This window comes from Apis laboriosa, unplaced genomic scaffold, assembly GCF_014066325.1.
Source record: "Apis laboriosa isolate Shangri-la unplaced genomic scaffold, ASM1406632v1 scaffold112_cov148, whole genome shotgun sequence".
NCBI lineage: Eukaryota > Metazoa > Arthropoda > Insecta > Hymenoptera > Apidae > Apis > Apis laboriosa.
In genome coordinates, this window is record NW_025220865.1 from 3,821,831 (window position 1) to 3,844,965 (window position 23,135).

The following is a 23,135-nucleotide window of genomic DNA, read 5'->3' on the forward strand; positions in this document are numbered from 1 at the left end:
AACATTCAATTAAAATTAGTAGTATATAAAGTCTTAACATTTATATGAATTATAAAACATTCATTGGATTACAATGGTAAATAATCTATTTATATTATTATATAATATTAAAAATGCAATTTTCGTAACAAGCACGCAAATAAATGGAAGCATGCAAATAATATAAAATCATACACAACCATATTCGTACCATACTTGATTGCCTGTTTTTGAATCTTTATCCACAGGCGTTTCCATCATTTCTTCTTGTGCTACATTCTTCATTCCGCTATTATTAAGATTTTTTGATTCATTTATAACTGCTGATACTTTATTGTATATCAGAACCGGTCGTGGTTCTACTTGCACTTCCGATCTTGAAGTTTGTTCTAACAATATAGAACGTCTATCGTCTCCCTGTTCCTATAATAAGCATTTCATATACAAAAAAAAATATTTTACTAGAAAAAAAACTTATAGAATTATAAATTAATAAATTCATACATACTGGTAATGTACTTGATGGTGGTGGAGAATCATCTGTATAATACACTGTTCTTCTAGTTCCTGGATGACCAAGAGACAATGCATCCGATCCAAGACCTCTAGCTGATCCTAAAATTAATTATAAACATTCCTTATTAATAATATTTTTATTTATTTAAAAAAAATATTTATTTATAAAAAATAAAATAATATAAATAAGTAAAAAATAATTTAATAATTGTTAATTTAATAATTTCTTTATTTTAATGCATGAAATGTATTTTGCTGTATTTTATTACTGCAATTAAACAGCTTATATATTTTTAAATTGCATCTTTACCTGCTATGCGATGATCTTCTGTACTAGCATCGGAATCATTTCCACCAGATTCTGATTCATAAGTTTTTCCTTCTGAGTGTTTGGAATCTTCCGCCCAAGATCGTCGATTCTAATTTATAATTTATATATAATATATATATGTATATATAATTTATATATAAAGGTCTTATAAAATTTTTTGATATTTATATTAAATATTTATGTGCGTCAATTGTTCACCTTATTAAGAAACTCAGATCCAACTTTCCGAACTCTTCGCACAAAATTAGCTCCAAATCCTTTTCTTTAAATATAAATATAAATATAAATATATATATATATATATATATTTAAAAATTTGTAAAATAAATAATTAAAAAAATTTATATTTAAATCTACAAAAATACTTACTTTTTTGGAGTGCAACTTTCTAATTTTCTATAATGTTCCATAATCTTATCTTCCAATTTTTCTTTTTGTCTATATAGATGATTCACTTTATCCCTATAATATTTATTATTAATATACATAATACATTATTATTATTAATATACATAATAATATAATACATAATACATAATATCATAAATATATATTATATAATATTTATAAATATATATTAAATATATTAAAATATATATATATTATATCTATATAAATATATATATGAAATAATATTTTTATTAGTAAATTATATATGTAAATAATATTTTTAAAAAAAATATTATTTTTTTACTCAAAAATAATTATTACTGTATTTATCAAATTTAATAATGTTGAATTTTAGTTTTTTAAAATACTAACGTGTACATTTTCTCTTCCATATGGTAATGTTCTTTATCTTCAAGTGAATGAGTCAAGAGTTCATGATATTGACTAAACAATAAACTAATATGATCCATTAATGATCGCCTATCATTATCTAAGCCGGAATTCATATGTAATAGCATCTAATAAATAAAATATAATATAAGGTAATAATAAATATGTTAAATATAACATTATATAATTCAATATTATTAATTTGTACCTCACATCGTTGATTTAATGTATTGATTTGAAATTCTAAATTCGAACATCTTTCATCTCTGCTGCTAAGTTCACCTTGCATTTCTGTTAATTTTAGACTTAATCGATTTGTTTCAATCTTATTTTTCCGATAATCTTCCTGCAAATTTCTGTATTCCATTTTCAATTTTTCTGTAGCAGTATACAAATTTCTAAAATCATCCTAAAATAATTAAAGAAATTAAACTTATAATATTCATGATTTATTTATCTTTTTACATTTATTTAATACCTTGAGTTTTGAATGTTCTCCTCTTAAATTATTTAAACTTTTCGCATCACTGACCAATGATTCTTTTTCAGTTTGCAATATCTTATTTCTTCCTTTTAACCCTTCATAAGATTCGCGTAACATTCTAATTTCATTTTTTACATCTCGTAAATTTGATTTCAAAGCATCGTGTTCGTGGAATAAATTTTCATATTCATTATTTAATTGTTCATGCAATGATTGCAAAGTGACTTGATCATGAAGAAGTTGTGTATGTGCTTGTTGTTGTGCGCTTCGTTCTTTTAATAACTAAATTAACACATTTAATAATTAAAATTTAAAAATCAAAATTTACATAATATCAATATAAAATTATTTAACTTTTTTATCTTTTAATATCTACAGATATATATATAAGTATTAATTATATATATAAATAGATGTGATTACACATATATATATATATAAAAAAGTAATTGTAGTAAACATTAAATATTATATAGGTAAAGTTTAATAAAAATAAAATATATTTACCTCTTCTTTTTCAGCAACAAGTTGCGAATTTGCCAGTTGCAATGCTGTATGTTGTGCTGTTAAAGAATTATTTTGAGATTGTAATGTTGTTATCTGTACTTGAAGTTTTGCATTTTCAGATAAAAAGTTTTCTGATGCTGTTTGTGCAGTAACTAATTTCATATTTAAATGTTCTTGTTCTTTCTAAAATAAGAAAATTATATTATAAATTATGTTTCATAATGATACATATTTCTTAATATAGTATTTTTCTTTCTTTTTTATTAATTATTTCCACATACTTTAAGTGATTCTACTGTTGCTTCTAATGTATTATGAATACTGCTAGTTACACTGTTCTCAGAGTTTATAGACTCAGGTACTGATTTTTCACTAGAACAGGAATTATTTGATTTCAATATATAATCAATGACCTCCGGAATTTGTGCAATTCTGTAATTATTAAATATTAATCATTAATTTAAGATTTAAAATTTTTAACAATTTAAGAATTTTAATTAAAATTTAAAATTTCATTACTTTTTAATAATGTTATCTAATGGAAGAGATAATAACATATTATCACTGAGACCAAGCTTTTCTAAAACTGTACATAGTTGTTGAGTATTCAATTTTTCAGCTACTAAATTCGACTGTAAAATTTCTAACGTTTCCCTATCAATCGCTGCTCGTGAATCTAATTCTTTACTAGATCTTTCAATTTCTTGTAACCTGTCAATAAAAAAATATTTCTTTATTATTAAAAGAGCATTTATCTGGAAACATATAAACATTCCGAAAAATATGAATGATATTTAAATAATATTAACAAAAATGCTTTAGACAAAAATTGTTTATCTGATGATTGGATGCTCAACTTTATTTGATTCTGATATATTAAAAAACTTTATGAATTATATTTAAATTTTTAAATATGAATCTTTTTTTTTTTTTTGAAAACATTTTAATATCATGTTAGAAGATAAAAAAAAATCATTAAAAAATTTAAACATAACTTTCAAAATTAAATAAATATCCGAATATATTTTTCTTAGAACCTCATAACTTATAACTAAAACATTTTTTTATATCATCCATATTTTTCGAAATATTTATATGTTACCAGATAAATCACATATCATGTACATATTATTTGAAATATTTTATACCTTGAAATTTGTGTAACAGAATCATGAAGTTCCTGTTCAAGTTGTGTTACTTTTCTTTCTAAAACTTCAATAGTATTTGTTGTTTTATCCAATGCAACATCCTTATCCTGAAATTTATCTCGCTAAGTAAAATTCAATTTAATAATTCATTCATCATAATTCATCACATGAAAATTAAAAATATAACTTTAAATTTAAATAAAATAATTTAAAATAATAAAAATATAAATTAAATTATTTTTATTAATTAATTAAATTAGAAAATTATTAAATTAAATAATTAATTTAAAATAATTAATCAATCTTATAATAATATTTTATAAAATTCATACTTCTATCGTTTCTCGATATCGATGAATATCGCGTTGCGCTACATCTTTTTCTTTTTCTACTGCCACAAGTTTTGATTCAAGATCAAGACATTTAGAATTAATTTCTTTTATATTATTTTCGATAATTTTTAATTCTTCAATTTTTTGATTCGCAAGTTCTAAACTACGTTCTAAATCATCTGCTCGTCTTTGAACGCTTTCTAATAAAGATTGAACACGTTGTTTTTCTTTCACCGCTATGTCATAATTTTTTTCCAATTCTATCATTTTTGTATGTTGAGTCTAAAAATTAATAAATATAAAAAATAAAATATTGAACATAAAAATATTAAGATAATATAAAAAAAATTTTCATGAAATACTTGAAATTCTTGTTGTTGTTTTTCAGACGATGCTCTCTGATTTTTTAATGAATTTTGTAATTTTTTATTTTCCTCTAATGCTTGTTTCCATACTAATTCCAAGTCTGAATTTTGTTGAGTTAATCTTTCAATATTATCATTTAACGATTCGATTTTTAAAGATAATTTCTTTTTTTCTTTTTCTAATTCTAATACACGAGATGAATTTTCATGAAATGAACTTTCTTTTAAAGAATCTATTAAAGTAACCAATCGACGGTTTTCCAATTCTAATTTTAGAGCTCGTGTTTGTGCATTATTTGTTAATTGTTCAGATAATCTGTTATCAGCATGTGCTATATAAAATATAAATATACATTATATTTATGTATGATAGAAAAATAAAATATTATTATATATTAAAAATTATTTTTTTTTTATTACCTGGTTCTTCAGAATCACTTATAGAATTAGATAAGGCAGCTTCATTTGCAGCAGCTTTTGTTAATTTATGCAATTGAGTATTTTCTTCAACTAATTCTTGATATTTTTCTTTATCAGCCGCACGTTCCTTAAAAGTTCAAAAAAAGTTTAAAAAATTAAATTTACCAATGCATTTTAATTTTTACTTAGATTTACATACCAATGCCATATCATTCAATAATTGTTTGTATTTAATAATTTCAGATTCGAGTTCCAATACTTTATCCGCCCTTCTTCTTGATGAATTTAATTGATCTTCAAGCATTTCTCTAGTATCCATCAAAACTCTAAAATAGAAAAATATTTTATGTAAAAAAAAAATATATTTTAATTCTATATAAAAAATTAAAGAAAATACATGACAATATACCTGTTATCTTCACGTAATTCCTCTATACGTGTTTTATAAAATTCTATATCTGTAAGTTTTTCTCTATATCTTACTACTTCTAATTCCAATCGATCAGCACGATCTGCTCTTTCAATTACAGCATCTAATTCATCTCTATAAGATTTTGCTGTACGTGCTTCATGCATCAATTCTTGATTCTAAAAAAGTAATAAAAATATTATAATTATAGATTTATAATATTATTACCGAAGATTACTTACTAAATATATACTAAAAATAAATAATAAATGTTAATGAAATAAATGGTTAGACTTTAATATCGCATTTTGCTATTCATGAAAAAAAATTATATAAACATATAACATTCAAAATATAAATATTTCTTGTTTAAATTAAAATTTTACGTTATCAGAGAATTATTTTACGTTAAATAGAGAATTATAAATATTATCATTTTTTTCTATTATAAGTAAACAATGTTCTGACAGATGTCTTGACATTGAAAATAATATGAATTATAATAAATTAGTCTTTATCTATAGTTTGTAATATATGATAAATGTGAATTCGATTGCTGCGTCACGGCAGCGACATATGATAATAAAATTGACTAAAAGAAATTAAATATTTATATTAATACAAAATAATAAATTAAGAACTTTAGAATATCTTTAATAGTTTTCAAAACATTAATTTTAAAATAAATATATATTTACAGAAAGAGATCATTTTCAATAATTCAAAAAGTAAGTATTATATATTCTTATAACATTATTTATATAATATTATTTAAAACAAAAAAATATTCGTATTTCAAAAAAAAAAAATGCTGAATTTATAGATTTATTTATAATCTTTTTCTATTCTTATGAAGAGCAAAATATAATATTGAAATTTAACTATTTATTTTATTGAATAATCAAATCATTTAGTTTATTTTTTTATATATATAAAAAATAATAATAACGTACCTCTTGCTTTAATTTAGCTACTAATATTTTATGATATTCAAGTTCTTCTTTACATTCCAACAATGCTTCTGTTTTTTCTTCTCTATAAATAATTAACAAAAGAAAGAATATATCAAACATAAAAATAATTAAAAATATTATATAATTTCAAAATTGCTATGTCATTAAAAAATCATAATACATACAATTCTTGACGTTGTTTTCTAACTTTTGATTTCCAATCAGCCAATTCAACTGCATAATGATGATTTTCTTCTCGTTCTGATTTAATAACAGGATTAGATTGTTGCACTTTATTTATTTCTTCAGCTTCAACACTAATTGATGAATCATTTCTTTCAACACTTTCATTTATAATAGTATCTCTCCATTTCTGTTAAATCAATAAATAAATAAAATATTCTGTATTTTACTAATATAACACACAATAGTATTGATATAATTACCTGACGATATAAATCTAATTCTTGAGACATATTTTTTATTTCTGCAAATAAATATCCCATATTTACATTCTCCATTGCATCTTGAGTGATAACTATATCTTGATGATCTGTAACCTAATATCATTATTTTAATACAAATATTTTAATGTAAAAAAATAAAAAAAAAAATAATTGAATAACAGAAATTAAAAATTTAGAAAACATACTTGTTTAATACATTCTACTATTGCAAGCTGAGTATCAACATTTAATGTTTTTATATTTGTAATAAATTTTTCTTTATTAGGACATTGAACAGCACAACCAAGGAGTAATAATAATAATAATTTCATTTCAGCGATATATAATTGTGGTTCTTTGCCTAAATTTATAGTATCTGGTAACTTTAGAAGTAAGTGACCTAATTCTTCTTCATAAAATTGTTTCATATTATCTACAATAACTTTTAAATTTTTTGTGCGAATTGATGGATTTCCTTCTGGAGGTATAACTTCATTATATAGTGGTTCTGGATCTCTATAAAATATAAAATTTTGTAAAATATTTAAATATAAAAATTTTTTTTAAAAATAGGTATATATAAATTAAAACGATTAAAATACTTACATTTGTAAAAATACATTGTGTAATAATACACCACCCACTAAATCATCATAACTAGTTAATGAATTAGGATCCTCTAAGCAACTAGCAAACTATTACATAAATAATATATTTAATTAATAATTTGGATATTAATAACTTGAATAAAATATATTATTATATTAGATTCATAAAATTGACTTTATATTTAATAATTATTTAAAAAAACATTACACTCTACAGCATAAACAAATAAATCATAAAATTTTATAAAAAAAGAAACTTACCCATGTTACTAAAGGACCAGACAATAAATCATCAATTTCAGAAGATGCCATTTTATATACTTTCACATTAATATGTAATAATTAATATTATCATTTCTTTTTATAAAAAGAAAATCTCTATTTATTTAAAAATTTGATATAATAATATATAAGAAGTAATTTCATTAAAAGAATTATAAATTACATTTATGTATAACAAAATATATAATAAAATAAATAAATTTTAAAAATCAGATATGATTTATAGATTTATAAAATATGCAAAAAGATTTATGTTTCATAAAAATAAATATTTTTTTCTTTGTTTCTACTTATTACAATTATATATTCACTTGCATTTACTATGTATATATATATATATATATTATTAAAAAATTTTATAATTTCAAATAACTAACTATTGTTCTATAGTTAATTTCTATAACGATAATTAATTTAATGTTTCAATAACTTTATGATACTTAATTTCATTTATTTTTTGATGTTTATTCAATATTTCATGTATATTTTACTACACATGCAACAACAAAAGAAAATATAACTGTACACTTTTATATCCTTATTCAATGTAAAATATATTAATTATATTTTATACGAGTTATTTAATATCTTATCACTATTTGTTGAAGTACTTGAAGCGTATAAGACAATATACAATTTTTAAGAACACTTTGCATTAATAGGCGAAGAGATTAAGAGGATTAAATGTACATGTTCAACAATATAAACAAAATCTACATCTTGCAAACTAAAGAACATGTATATATAAACATGACTGATTTGACGCCGGCTCAAAATTGTCTGCTTTTTTGATTGGTCAACATGATATATCAGCGTACTCTAACGGGTGCTATTAGAATTAGAAATAAATTTTATATAAGTTTTCAAAAAATAAAGAAAATTTTCTACCATTGGTAGATGATATTTTTATTAGATTATATAATATGTATATATCAAATAAATAATTTTTTCATTTTTTTAAAATTATTTGAAATTTATAAAATAATATTAATTAATTAACTTAAGAAAATTTCATAATAAATAAAATAATTTTTAAATTTCTAATTAATTTGAAAATATATCTTTTCATTTTAGAGACAATTATGAATGAATAAAAATTATTTAAATATTCTTTAATTTAATTAGAATAAATAACATTTTTTTATTTAAGCAAATATTATATTACAAAAATTATATATATACTTGACAAAATAGAAATATTTAAAAATATATCTGTATATATTTGACTATTTTTTGATGTATTCAAGTCTTTAAAATTTTATTTTAATTTGATCTTCATTCAATTTTATTTTGATTTAAATAATTAAATATAATTATATAATTATATTATAATATAATTAAATATTAATTTATATGTTATAAAAATATAATTTAATTAATTTAGTAATTCTAGCAAAAAATGTTTTGAAAAATTTTTTTTACCACTATAGAATATATATATATATATTTATACATGATGCATACATAAATAATATGTATATAATACTTATAATAAAATCAAATTTAAATAATTGAATAAAAATTGTTTCGCTTCTTAATGTCTACTGAAACTTAATGTTTATTTATAAAAATCATACTTTTATTTATTTTAAAAATTAAATTATATGTCAATTTCAATTATATAAAATAATATAAATTATTTATATACCATCTTTCGATTTTTATTTATTAATTATTTATTTATTAATTTTATTTATTATTTATTAAAAATATAACAATGTACATAACGATATAAAATATGAATTAAAATTGTAAACAATTTACTTGTAAACAATGAAAAAAAATAAATATATTCTCAATCAAATAAATTTATTTTTTATGGCATCGAATTAAATGATTATAATTGAATGGTGTTTTTTTTTTGCCAAATTTATATAATAATGTTGAAGATTAAATAATATTATTACGATAAATAATTTTTAAATTGAAATATAGAAATATCAAACACATATTTGCATGAAAATTAAAATATAGATAAATATAGATAAAATATAGATACTTACCTATACGTAGATTAGAAGTACCTGAGTGTGTGCAAAAGACACGTTGGCTGTGGTGTGAAGCAACGTAGCTTCAGATTTTTTAAATAATGATTCTGTTCATTATGATATAATTTTTAATATTATTATAATACATTTAAAGAATTAATTTGCTGAAATATATATTATTTCATAGTTTATGCATTTTTATTTAAGGTAATTGATATTTGCTTTTCTTTATAAATAAAATTGTTTATTATTTTAATATTTCAATATTTTGATTGCATATGGATGATATAAATTACTTATTTATTATACATTTTTTTTTACATTCATTTTTATCTTTATTCATTTGTTATTAATGTTTAACCAATTTTATTGCATATTCATATTCTTTATTTTAAATATAAAGTATGTTTTAATATATTAAATTTTTTAATAATAATATAATCGCTTAATTTTTATTTTAGGTGTAATTATCTTAAACAAAATGAGAATTGTACAATTAAAGCGAAATCGCCTTTTCAGTATTATTATTTGCACTATATTTGTTCTTTACACATTATATATTATTGTAAACTATTTTTCTGACAAACCTATCAATAATTTAAAAATATATTGGTCTGATGGTTTAAAAGATAAACAGGTAATATATTATTATAATTTTGTATCAAATAAAATTCTTAAAACAAGATTTATATATTTCATCATTAAATTAGATAAATTTTATAAAAGAATAATTTTATTCAGAAATATTCAGAAATTGCAAAAATTAATTTTAATATGTAACTTTTTATTTTTATTATTAATAATTTAAATATATAATATGTTATAATAAATATTATATTTCCATAACATATTATAAATTTTTGTAGGTTCCAATTCTATTAAAGGAACTTGGTAACTTTGAACCAAAACATATATCAATGAGAAGTGGCCCTGGAGAAAAAGGTAAACCTCATATTCTTAGGGATGATCAACAGAATGATGTTCAACAATCAGAAATAGATTATGGTATGAATATGGTATGCTCTGATGAAATTTCATTAGATAGATTAATTCCTGATACTAGAATGCCTGAGTAAGTCAATATTGTTTTCTATTTTTTAATCAATAATTTTATAATATTATTTAAATTAAATTCTAAAATTTAAATAATATTTTGATAAAATAAATATATTATAATTAATATCTCAAATAAATAATTTTTTTAATATGAAAGTTAACAAATTGTAGAATGTAATTACAAAAAAAATTATAAAAAAAATTATAAAATTATAATTATAAAAAAAAAATAATATATTATTAGTATAATATATTCTAATTAGATACTATGATAAATATATGATAAATATATTATAAATATTATATTCATTTATTTTATTTATAGATGTAAACATTGGAATTATCCAGAAATACTACCTAGAACTAGTGTAATTATTGTATTTCACAATGAAGGCTGGTCTGTACTAATGAGAACTGTTCACAGTGTTATAAATCGTACTCCGCCACAATTTTTGGAAGAAATTTTGCTTGTAGATGACTTTTCTGATAAAGGTGAATATCATAATAATATAATAAAAATATTAAATCTATCAATTGCAAAAAATATTAAATAAATTAAACTATTTAAATTAGAAATAATAAAAAATTTCATGCGATATTATTGAGAAAAATTATATATAAGATTATAATATAAATTTATATATATATATAATATATTTATTAATGAAATATATTTATATTTTTATAGATAATTTAAAGGGAGAACTAGAGTCTTATATTGAACGATGGGGAGATAAAGTTAAATTAATAAGAAATGATAAAAGAGAAGGTTTAATAAGAACAAGATCACGTGGCGCACGTGAAGCTAAGGGCGAAGTTATAGTATTTTTAGATGCACATTGTGAAGTTAATATTAATTGGTTACCACCTCTTTTAACTCCCATAGCTGCTGACAGGTAATTTTTCTTTTATTGAATAATTTCCATACTGAAAAGTAGCGTATTATGATATCCTTATCTTTGATAATATTCTTTTAACAGTTAAAATTATAAATATATAATTCAAAAATTCAAAGAAATAGTGAAAGAAAGAGTTTATGAACATGGTCCATTCGCAGTGGACCAATGATGGCTCACAATAATTGCTAGAAGGAAAATTTTTATTAGAAAAACAAAAATATTCTTTACTGCATTCTTCAAGTAAGGTAGATGCAAGAAAAGATTTAAAATGTTAAGGATTTAATACAAATGTTATTTTTCTGTATTTCAATCTAATATCAATATAATATCAATCTAATATAATATTTAAATTTAAAATTCTACAAAACGCTTACTTTTCTCTTTGGATAGAATATGTTATTATTTATAAATTTCATAAAAAAAATTAATCACATTTGTTAAATTTTAGAACTGTAATGACAGTTCCCATTATTGATGGTATTGATCACAAGACATTTGAATATCGACCTGTATATCAAGAAGGACATTTGTATCGAGGTATTTTTGAATGGGGAATGTTATATAAAGAAAATGAACTTCCTGCACGAGAGAAAAAAAGTCGACCTTATAACAGCATGCCGTACAAGTAATTTGTTTTAAAAAATATATTTAGACGCACAGAACAAAATTATTTAACATTCATGTATTAGGAAAACACTCAATTTAGGTCTCCTACTCACGCTGGTGGCTTATTCGCGATAAATCGTGAATATTTTTTATCATTGGGTGGATATGATGATGGATTACTTGTATGGGGTGGAGAGAACTTTGAACTTTCGTTTAAAATATGGCAATGTGGAGGAAGCATTCTTTGGGTACCATGTTCACATGTTGGTCATGTATATAGAGGTTTTATGCCTTATACATTTGGTAAATTAGCACAAAAAAAAAAAGGACCACTAATAACTATAGTAAGTAAAATACATTCATTCTTAAATATACATAAATATTACATAATAATATTTTTCTAATGTTTAAGAATTATAATTATTAATGTATTTTGATAAAATGATATATAATTATATAAAATGAATGTAAAAGTTGTAAATTTTTTTCTTTCTAGAACTACAAGAGAGTTGTTGAAACATGGTTTGATGATAAATACAAAGAGTTCTTTTATACAAGAGAACCATTAGCGCAATTACTTGATCATGGCGATATATCAGAACAGTTAGAATTTAAAAGACGGAAAAGATGTAAAAGCTTTCAATGGTATATGGAAAATGTAGCTTATGATGTTTTTGATAAGTTTCCTGAATTACCACCTAATATTCACTGGGGAGAAGTAAGATAAAAATAATATTTTATATTAAAAATATTGTATATTTTGTTCAATCTTATTAGTTATAATTTCATTGTTTTCAATTATATTTTATCATTATTTTATTATTATAATTATTATTTTGACATTTAAAAAAATATTTATATTAGTATATGCTTAGCTAGCATCTATATCAATATACAACTAAGTCGAAAATATATATTCTACATATAATACTATATATTATCTTTTTTATTAAATTTTAGTTACGAAATGTAGCAACAGGAACATGTTTGGATACAATGAGTCATTCTCCTCCTAGTTTAATGGCTACAACTGATTGCCATGGATTTGGTAATAATCAGGTAAGTTTAAATTATTTTTAAACAATTCTTTTTTAATTTTATAAATTATTATTATAAGTATTATGATTAATTATGATTTATATATTTTTCAGTTAATTAGATTAAATGCAAAAGGCCAATTGGGTGTTGGAGAACGTTGTATATCCGCTGATAATCAAGGAGTGAAATTCGTATTTTGTCGCTTAGGGACTGTAGATGGTCCATGGCAGTATGATGAGGTAAATATTATTAAATATATTATTTCTTTGTTGAATTTTTACTTCAACTTATGAATTTTATATTTTATAAAAATAATTAATTTTCGTAGAAAACAAAAACACTTTTACATAGAGTGCACAAAAAGTGCATAGCACTTCATCCTCAAACTCAACAATTATCATTAATGCCATGTGATATCAATAATACGTATCAGCAGTGGTCTTTCCATCAAGTTCATCCACAATGGTGAAGAAATGTAAGTATTGGTGCTACATATGAAACGTTTTATGCTGAATCAAAAAAATATCAATCAATTTTTGGCAAAATTTTACCTATGCATTAATTTTTTTTATATGATAAATTAGTTAAAATATATGATATTTTATTTTTCTCATAAATTTAAATTATTAATTAAAATTAAAAATGCGAATAAGAACATAAAATTACAACATAAATTTTTTTAAAAATAATAACAATAATTCTCAATAATAACAATAATAAAACTCTATGAAAAAGAAAATAGTGCTATAAAATATTAGCACATCTGTTGATATAATTTGATATGTTGATATACATTATGTTGATATAATTTGAAGTTATTTTTTATATTATTCACAATCAAAGTGTTCAAATACAATTTATAATATTAATAATTTATGATCATTAATAGAATCAACAATCTATTTGATTTATTATAATTTCAATGAAACCTATTTTGATTCAATATAATAATATAATTTATTAAAATATATTCATGATTTTTTTACACAATTGTCTGTAATATCGAATATATCTTTCATATTATAGTTTACTTACATTTAATTTCATTTTTAGTTTAACCATTTTTCTTAAGAGATAGCATAAAGATATTAGAATTATTTCTTTTTTAAATAGATAATGTTTATTTTTTTGAAATAAAAAAAGAACTATGCATATTCATTGATCACACAAAATATTTAAAAAATGTTCGTGAACATTTACGATAAATATATTAAGCATTTATTTTTGTTTATCATTAATTCGTAAGTAATGATTTTTGAAAATAAAGAAAGCTGCATATATTATTTTTATAAGTAATACTAATTTAGAATTTCTTCTAAATATATACATCTTATTGACTATGAATATCGTTCGAAAATATTTACATTAATATTTAATAAATAATTATATACGCGAATATTTGCGTTCATATTTGCGTTATATGTTTGTACTGACTATTCAAAGTAAAGGTTCATGAACTATTTGCACACATATGTATACGTGATTTAAGGTATGGTTAAATGCAATATGTACAATGTTTCAATTATTTTGAAGTTCATTTCGTTTATTATCAATGTAACGTAAAAATGTGTGCTTCCATTTTCGACTGATTCTTCTTAAGAGAGCATGTTACTGATATAGTTTTGTAATGGTTTTTAATTTTTTAAAATACACTTTCAGGCAAAAAGTTACTTATCATAATGTAAAAAAACATAATGTTTTATCAAAAATTATGTATTGAAAAATAAAACAGATATTTATAACATTCTGTGTTTGAATTTATAATAATTCTGTGTTTAATTTGTTCTGACTATAAATTATGTCATATTATACAGTTTATAAATTCATATGAAATTTCATATGAAAAGATATTTTATTATTATGCTAATTATTTAAATAAATAAATGTTTATTTACGAATTTTTTAAATAATCATTCATCAACAAACTGTTGTTTTCCTAATTATATAATTTATATAATTTATCATAATCACAGTCAAATTTGATAAATTTAACGACTAGATCTAATATTATGAATACAGTTAATATCTCACATATGAACAAACATTAATCAAGAAGTTTGAGCGATAATGATAATGGTGTGACTCTAGTTTCTATAGTTGCTGGTCTTGCAGATGTCTGAAATAATCATATAAATTAATTGATATTTAATTTTTTTAAACAAAAGATAAAAAGATTTACCTTATTGCGATCTCTAATATTAAATGCACCATAAACAATAGGATTCATACAAGAATTTGTACAAGCAAATAGAAAGAGTCCTTTCTGGATTCGTTGATCAATTTTATATGCTGAATTTCGATCAATCCAGTACCTACATAATAATTCCAATAATATATAATATTAATATATATTAATAATATAATAAAATACATAATATTTATTTATAATATATTAGTACATGCTAAAAAATAATAACATTTACCAGAGACTCATGACATAATATGGTGTCCAGCAAACAAAAAATACAGCTATAATAATCACGGTCATTTTTAAAGTTCGTATTTTTGCTCGTGTAAGAAAACCTATTGAAGAACGACGAATTTTATCTGAAATTCATTAATGATTTATTAATTTTTATTGATATTATATTATTTTAATAAATTATAAAAATAAATTTATAATATCAAATTTTTATATATTTTTATGTATTTTTTAAATTATAAAAAAGTGTGATAAATTTGTTCTTTAATTTTTAATACAAATTTAAAGATGTTTTTCAAGAAGATGAAAACATAAAAATTCTTTATGATTTTTTTCCTCTATTTTTTTTCTCATAAAATAAAAATAATTTTTTTTTTCTATTTTTTTTTTTTTTTACAATTATTTTATTTTTATTTTATTATTATTATTTTTTGTTTCAAATATCAAGTAAACAAAAAAAATATTAAAAAATATATAAATTTAAAAAAGATAATTTTGAAGAAATATTTTAAAAACTCGTATAATATCATTATTTAGATTATTCTTAATTTTTTTAATATTTATTTATTATTTTTGAAAAAAATATAAATAAAGAAAAAATTTTGTTTCTAAAAGATTTCTTTAATATAAATTTTTTCGTACCGTCTTCGCTTTTTTTTGACCTTCTACGTATTTCCAATAAAATACTTGTATAAGTATATATTATTACCACTAGAGGAAACCAATACATCATAATCATTCCAAAGAGAGAATAAGTTATTTCATGAGTATATGTTGGAAAAGCATTAAACGTGACACACTGTGAATACCATGTGATATTTGGATGAGTTTCTAGATGAAATACAATCGTCTAAAAAAAAAAATATGTAATAAGAAAAATTAAATTTGTAATCAATAACAATTAATAAATATTTATATTAATATTATATTAGAAAAGATCTTTTATATCCTTAGGAAATTTTCTATTTCAAAATTGATTGTATTCAAAATAAACATTGAATCATACAAGAAAAAATACATATGAAACAAAAATAAAGATATAAAATTCTTTATCTGAATTAATTATTTAATTAATTATTATACCTGAGGTAAAGAACACACAACAGATCCTATCCAAGCAAAAGATAGCATAATTTTACCTCTTTTATCAACATCCCACAATTGAAGTGGTTTTATTACTGCATAATATCTAAAGTGAAATAATTAAAATAAATAACGCTAGTATTAATAGCATACATTTATTAAATATAATATTAACAGAGTAAAAAATAATGTTAAAAGAAAAATCGCAAAAAGTTGAATATCAATACAACATTTAAAAGCTTTTTTTTTTATAATTATATTATAATTAATCCCAAAGTATATGACTTCCTAAATATTATTTCATAAATTTTTTTAATATATGATTTTTCATCATATTCTATTTTTTTTTCTTAAACAAACTGGATTATTTATAAAATGAAATAATAAATAGATAAAAATTGATATCAAGTTTTTTTTTTACTAATATATAATTTTTCATAAAATATACCGAATATTCAATGTAATTAAATATTTATAGAATCAATTGTAATTAATTAATTTTTCATAATAAACAATTATTATAAATTTAACTCTTACGATATACTGACCTGTCCATACTTATGCATACCAGAACAAAAGATGATAAGTACAGACCAAACATTCTAAAGAAAGCCATTATTCGGCACATCACGTCCCCTGCTTTCCAGGAAACAGTGATCGCCCAACCAATCTCCAATGGCATCATTAAAAAAGTAACCTGAAAATCGTTTTTTTTTTTTTATTTTTTTCTTATAACAAAAGGTATTAAATTATGAATAACCGTGCCCCAAGATGGATGAAGCACTGATCTATCCTTCACAATTTTTTAATATTTAAATCTTAAATTGGGTTGATCATAAATTTCATAATCTGATAAATGCTCATAAATCTGAAAAAAATTTATATATATATAATACAAATACAATGCTCTTTCATGATCTTTCATTTCGAGTTTTAAACAATTAATTTTTTTAATTACTTTATCATATATTGTATAATATTAACTTAAGATTTAACTTAAGATTCGAATGGATATATTGAATTTTAAAAATTTTTCAGATTCCTGATTCATCAATGTATTCTTATTACAATAATATTATTACATTTTCAGCGTTCGATTTTATCTGATCAGTATCTCATCCAAAGTTTGAACACATGCACACCTCTAATTGCTTAATGTTGAGGAAAATTTATTGAATGATACTCACAAGTAAATCAGCGATCGCAAGGTGCATTAACATAATGTGTATCCTCGATTTCGATACACGTTTACGACATGTAATTAATATTAACACCGTCGTATTCCCGATGGCAGATATTATCATTAACACACTGTAAAATATAATACTAACAATATGACCTTCGTTGAATCGCATATCAATCGGTAATAGTTCTGTATAATTCGAATTATTAACCCGCGAATTGTCTAATTCCGTGGTGGTGATTATTTTTATGCTGCTTCCCATAATGTCAAATTTTTTAAAATTCTGTTCAACAAATTGAATCAAATATAAATAAAATTGTATTTAGATAAATTAAAATTAATTAGATAAATTCATCGAAATATATATTACTTCATATATATTAATTATATGTTAGATCGCAATTCTTTATGTAAAAAGAACGAAAAAATTTATATTTTTGTGAATTATGTCAAAAAATCTGTATATAGTATTCTAATATATTTTAATTAAAGATAAATTGAAATAGCGATTTTCAAATTAATTTTTAAAATTCGAATTTAAAATATTATTTATTTTAAATTCTCGAATGTCGGAAATATTTATCTTGTCAAAAAATAAAAATTGTAACTTTTTTTTTTAGAAAATTAGATTATTTATTGAATATAATTAAACGAAAATATTATTTATTTAAGTTTCGAGTGAAAAAGAAATAGCTAAATCAAAAGTTTTTAAGAGAGATTTCATATCTCTAGTATTCTTATCTTTAATTTTAATGCTTAATTACAATTTTATTAGATTCTTGAAAATTTGATTCTTTCTTGAAAAGATGTGGTGTAAATAATACATTGTAATATCACAAATAAATTGTTTGTAACATTTTATTCGTCACGTGTGAAAAGCGTGTTGATTATTAATTTTTTCAGTAATCTATACGTATGTAGATTAAATAGAAATATATCATTTTATTCGTAATTTCATAACGAATATAATTTCGTGTCGTTCTAGCAACAAAGAAAAAAAATTCATTTTTTTCTTTGTTGCTAAATTTTCCATACAGTTTGATATCGATATCGATAATTCTAGTCAACTCACCTTATTTGAAAATTTGCTAATTATCATAAAATAACATATCAATCATTTGTACTTTAATTATGAATCACTCTCCATCTTTTGTGCAATTTCCATTAATTTATGAAATTCTTCCAAATTCTAATTTCTAATTGATATTTAAATAAAAATAGAGATAATTGTTTGCTTTTTAACCATATAATGTTCAATTGAACATCACAAAAAAGAATTTTATTATACTTTTAAATTTTCTAATTTTCAATTCTTCGACTAATTATCACTTTTTTTTTCTATTTTATTTTTTATGTTTACTTGTTTTTTTTTAATTTTTAAAATATAATCACTAAATTGATTTTTAATCAATTCAACAAATTATCCATAATTTTCGAACATTTCAAATATTTTGTACAAAATATTCTTCTATATGCTTTATTACGAATGTTTTTCATTTATTTCTGATTAAACTGTTTCGATGCACGTACATTAAATTAAAATATATTTAAACAATTTATCGAAGAAAATTTATACGAAGAATTTTAAGAAACTATGACACTTTTTGAAAAATTTTAGACAGTAGGTAATTCATATCACATATTTATAAAATAAAACTTATTTGTATAAAAGAAGAAATTATGGGAATAAACAGTAATATTGATTGCAAAGTTATATGACATCTTAACTGATAGTTTAAAACATGAATGACTTAATAAAGGAACGACAAATTTTTTTTTTTTTTTTTTTTTTTTTACGAAAAAAAACACTACGAATACCAAGCAAAAACTGCAGTAGAAATTCCTGTAGTAGAACTAACATTTATAAATTCATGTAAATGCTTGGTCCAGTAATCTGGGGTCAAGTGTTAAATCAAAACCGATAACCATACAAATACATTGCCGTTATGATCTTATTTTTGAATATTGATGACAATTATGATGATTTAATTTTAGAAAAATAGTAAAAATCTTTTGGAATTTATTTTTAATTTTTAAACGAAATCGAAAGGATCTTTATTTTAATGAAAGAATTCTTATCAAGAATTTCCATTCAGATAAAACACGACTTAAAAATGTTGCATTTTGAGTTTATTTTTATATTTGAATATCTTACGATTTAATTTGAGCACTTTAAAAGGTCTTATATAAATGTTTTTTAAGTTATGAATTCATTTTTATATAAATTCACTTTTATTATATATAAATGAAAGAAATTTACATGAAATATTAAATATAATAAAAATATATTATTCAACATAAAATTGAAAGTTAAATAAAAAATTGCATATATATATATATATATATAATTAACAATAATCGAGTAATTTATTATTCGTCCCAATCATCAGTATCTGGTTGAGAATCATATTCGCTAGTAGCCGAATTTCTATCCGATGCAGCTGCTTCGTTTGGTTTAGGAGGTGGAGGAATCATACTGGACATTCTTTCCAGAGCACTACCTCCAGATCCAGCAATTCCTTTTCTCCTGAGAGCTAATTTTGCGTGCAAATCGGCCATTAAATCACCTCCAACAGATGCGGAGGACCAACGGTTTCCTTTTTCTTCTGATGGTACTATACGTCTTAATTTCGCTCTTCCTATACCACCAGCATTACGAATTGCTTCCATTAAATTCGATCTATCATCCAATTTCATTTTTCTCGAATCTTCGACACTTTTTTTAACTGAATCTTTAATTTGAGATTCAATAACGGTAGATTCAGATGAAACTGAAGACGGCGGTGGTGGTGGCGGTGGTGGTGGTGGTGGTGGTGGTGGTGGTGGGGGCGGCGGTGGTGGCGTAATTAAAGGAGCTGATGATGAGGGATTTAATGATGAATGACTATTGTTGTTAGAAGTCAAAGAATCCGAATTTGTTATATTTAATAAGATTGATGGTGGAGGAGGAGGTGGCGGAGCAAGCTCGGTAAGATTTTTCGAATAATCGCTATCAACAAAATTAGGTACATTTGGAATAATTTCATTTAGTTTTGTATTGGAATCCTTCTCGTCCATTGTTGACGTTGGTGTTGGAAGATCTACACGAACTGTAGGCGTTGTTACTGCTGAAGAAGGAGCAATGGGACTTTGAGAATTAAGATCTAAAATGAATTTTTCATCATCTACAATTCCAGGTAAATCAGGAAGTGATGGTGGCACATTTATCTGTGGTACCTGTAGAAAATATTTTATATAACAATTTTTTATTATTCATATATATTTAATATAAATTCTTCAGATAAAAGTAAATTTTTTTTCATTTGAATAATAATATACAATCAATAAGCAATATGTAAAAATAATATAAAATTAGATTTTATATTATAAAATCTTATATTATCTTATATTATAAAATCTTATATTATATTTTTAATATATTAAAAAATCTTACCTCTCCTAAAGTTGGTGTGTATAAATAACTACTAGATAAATCCATTTCAGTTGATAACCATGGTTGTATAATAGAATCTGGTGCATCTTCTATTTGTTGTTTATCACTTAATTTGTGGGAAGTTTGTTTCATAGATATTTTATATGGATCATCCATACTATTGAACAAGAATGCACTAATTGAAGATAAATGAAAAGGAAATGTCATTTCATTATCTGTATAAACTTCTTTATTGGATTTAGATCGAACATGATAAAATTGTAGCTTTTCTTGTAAATTGTTATTTGTCATATATTGACCATCTTCTGTTTTACAATTAGAAGATAAATATGCTCCAGAAATATCTTTTATAGGTACAGAACATTTATAAACTTTTGGTATTTTATTGATATTATCATACTGAGGCGGTACAGCTAACTCATATTCCTTGTATGTCTGACTAGCAGGATACCTTGCAGCAGAATACATTTTTACAGCTTTTAAATTTAAGTTAGTTTGTAAATATTTTAAACGATCTTGAAGTTTTGTAGCTCTTTCTTTAACATTAGATAATCTATAATAGAAAATTTATATTAATTTTTTATTTAAATATTATTATATTTTTTTCAAATCTTAAAATTATAAATACGTATAAAAACTTAAATTTTTACTTAGAAGTAAAAAATATTTAATAATATAGATAAAAAATTACCTTTGACTATTTTGAAAAAGTCTCTTATCAATACATTCAAATATATAATTAACAGCAGAATCTAAATTATCAAGAGCTTCAGCAATTTGGACAATAGTTTCTTCGTGTCTTAAGTTATCAGGAATAATACCTATATATTATATTTATATAAAATATTTATATTTATATTTAATTAATTTTTTGTATTAAATATTATCTATTTTTTTTAATTTCAGTTTCTCTATACTAATATTATTTAATAAACAATAAATATATATTATCACATAAATAAGATTCTTCATAAAATAAATGAAAAAAAAATATTGTATATAATAACAATCTATTATATATTTTACACACGTAAAAAAATTCAAATTTTATAAAAATATAAAACAAAATATAATATAATATAAAATATAAATATAAATAATTATATAAAATACTAAAAATATTAATAAAATAATATAATAATTATAATAATAAATAAAAAAATAAATTTGTTATAATTATATTAATGAAAAATATTTATATTTTTTTCGTATATTATGATAAAATTGAAATAATTCATAATATTTACCAATTTCAATTCGTTTCGGCATAATTGATAATTGTTAAAAATATATATATTTTTTTATTTAACAAACTATATTATACCAATCACAAAAATCACACACACATACAATTAAATTAAATTTTTAATGTATTAATACTATAAATTAATTTCATTCATATAATAAATGAGGTTAAAATCGTATGATATAATCAAAACAAACTTAATGTTTTTTTCAAGAATTTACACATACTTAGATGCGACATCAATTGTTATTTAAAAATGCCCAATATAATTACTGAATATAATTCAATGAATTATTATTTACATTATACAATTTTTAAATATAATAGAATGTATCATAGAAAATTTCTAATACGTTTGTGAATAATAAATAAATTTTCATTATCAATATTATTATAATTCAAACTTATAAACTTGCTTTAAATTTATAAATAAAATTTAATCCAATACTTAATATATTGTGCTAGCAATAATGAAAAAGTCTGATCATAATGTAAATATAACCTATAATTTTTCATAATTTTAAAAAATATTAATTTTTTTAATATAATATATTATATATTATAATTATGATAAATAACAATTATGACTATGATACAATGCAATATAATGTATATAACACA

At 21.3% G+C, this 23,135-nt stretch overlaps 4 protein-coding genes across 6 annotated transcripts; 1 reads left to right on the plus strand and 3 right to left on the minus strand.

Moving 5' to 3' along the window:
• LOC122713015 (protein Daple) lies at window positions 1-7,675 on the minus strand. Its single transcript, XM_043933145.1, has 23 exons — window positions 7,540-7,675; window positions 7,277-7,365; window positions 6,877-7,186; window positions 6,671-6,784; window positions 6,410-6,597; window positions 6,225-6,306; window positions 5,272-5,450; window positions 5,062-5,188; window positions 4,863-4,989; window positions 4,440-4,774; window positions 4,078-4,359; window positions 3,746-3,852; window positions 3,117-3,308; window positions 2,879-3,029; window positions 2,598-2,780; window positions 2,085-2,372; window positions 1,815-2,015; window positions 1,589-1,734; window positions 1,196-1,288; window positions 1,025-1,088; window positions 806-914; window positions 488-594; window positions 1-402 (listed from the first exon to the last, which is right to left on the minus strand). Exons 1-23 carry the CDS (start codon window positions 7,588-7,590, stop codon window positions 169-171), a joined length of 3,759 nt encoding a protein of 1,252 aa, XP_043789080.1. The 5' UTR covers window positions 7,591-7,675; the 3' UTR covers window positions 1-168.
• A 2,009-nt stretch (window positions 7,676-9,684) lies between these two features.
• LOC122713170 (N-acetylgalactosaminyltransferase 7) lies at window positions 9,685-13,804 on the plus strand. The gene is made up of 11 exons (XM_043933376.1): window positions 9,685-9,755; window positions 10,010-10,185; window positions 10,415-10,620; window positions 10,930-11,096; window positions 11,293-11,500; window positions 11,952-12,128; window positions 12,210-12,453; window positions 12,606-12,827; window positions 13,070-13,168; window positions 13,261-13,386; window positions 13,476-13,804. Exons 2-11 carry the CDS (start codon window positions 10,030-10,032, stop codon window positions 13,614-13,616), a joined length of 1,746 nt encoding a protein of 581 aa, XP_043789311.1. The 5' UTR covers window positions 9,685-9,755; window positions 10,010-10,029; the 3' UTR covers window positions 13,617-13,804.
• Window positions 13,805-15,103: 1,299 nt separating this feature from the next.
• On the minus strand, window positions 15,104-19,165 carry LOC122713510 (gonadotropin-releasing hormone II receptor). Of its 2 annotated transcripts, none has more exons than XM_043934068.1 (8): window positions 18,908-19,165; window positions 17,840-17,963; window positions 17,201-17,349; window positions 16,653-16,758; window positions 16,212-16,419; window positions 15,571-15,694; window positions 15,327-15,459; window positions 15,104-15,263 (listed from the first exon to the last, which is right to left on the minus strand). In XM_043934068.1, exons 2-8 carry the CDS (start codon window positions 17,954-17,956, stop codon window positions 15,192-15,194), a joined length of 909 nt encoding a protein of 302 aa, XP_043790003.1. In that variant the 5' UTR covers window positions 17,957-17,963; window positions 18,908-19,165; the 3' UTR covers window positions 15,104-15,191. The 2 variants fall into 2 exon arrangements, with proteins under 2 accessions (XP_043790003.1, XP_043789994.1); XM_043934059.1 differs by having other exon boundaries at window positions 17,840-18,118.
• A 929-nt stretch (window positions 19,166-20,094) lies between these two features.
• On the minus strand, window positions 20,095-22,787 carry LOC122713275 (WASH complex subunit 1-like). 2 transcript variants are annotated; one of them, XM_043933595.1, is made up of 4 exons: window positions 22,742-22,787; window positions 21,960-22,089; window positions 21,269-21,821; window positions 20,095-21,051 (listed from the first exon to the last, which is right to left on the minus strand). In XM_043933595.1, the coding sequence occupies exons 1-4, from the start codon at window positions 22,752-22,754 to the stop codon at window positions 20,206-20,208; spliced, it is 1,542 nt and encodes a 513-aa protein (XP_043789530.1). In that variant the 5' UTR covers window positions 22,755-22,787; the 3' UTR covers window positions 20,095-20,205. The 2 variants fall into 2 exon arrangements, with proteins under 2 accessions (XP_043789530.1, XP_043789518.1); XM_043933583.1 differs by lacking the exon at window positions 22,742-22,787 and adding an exon at window positions 22,516-22,717.
• Window positions 22,788-23,135: the final 348 nt, after the last annotated feature.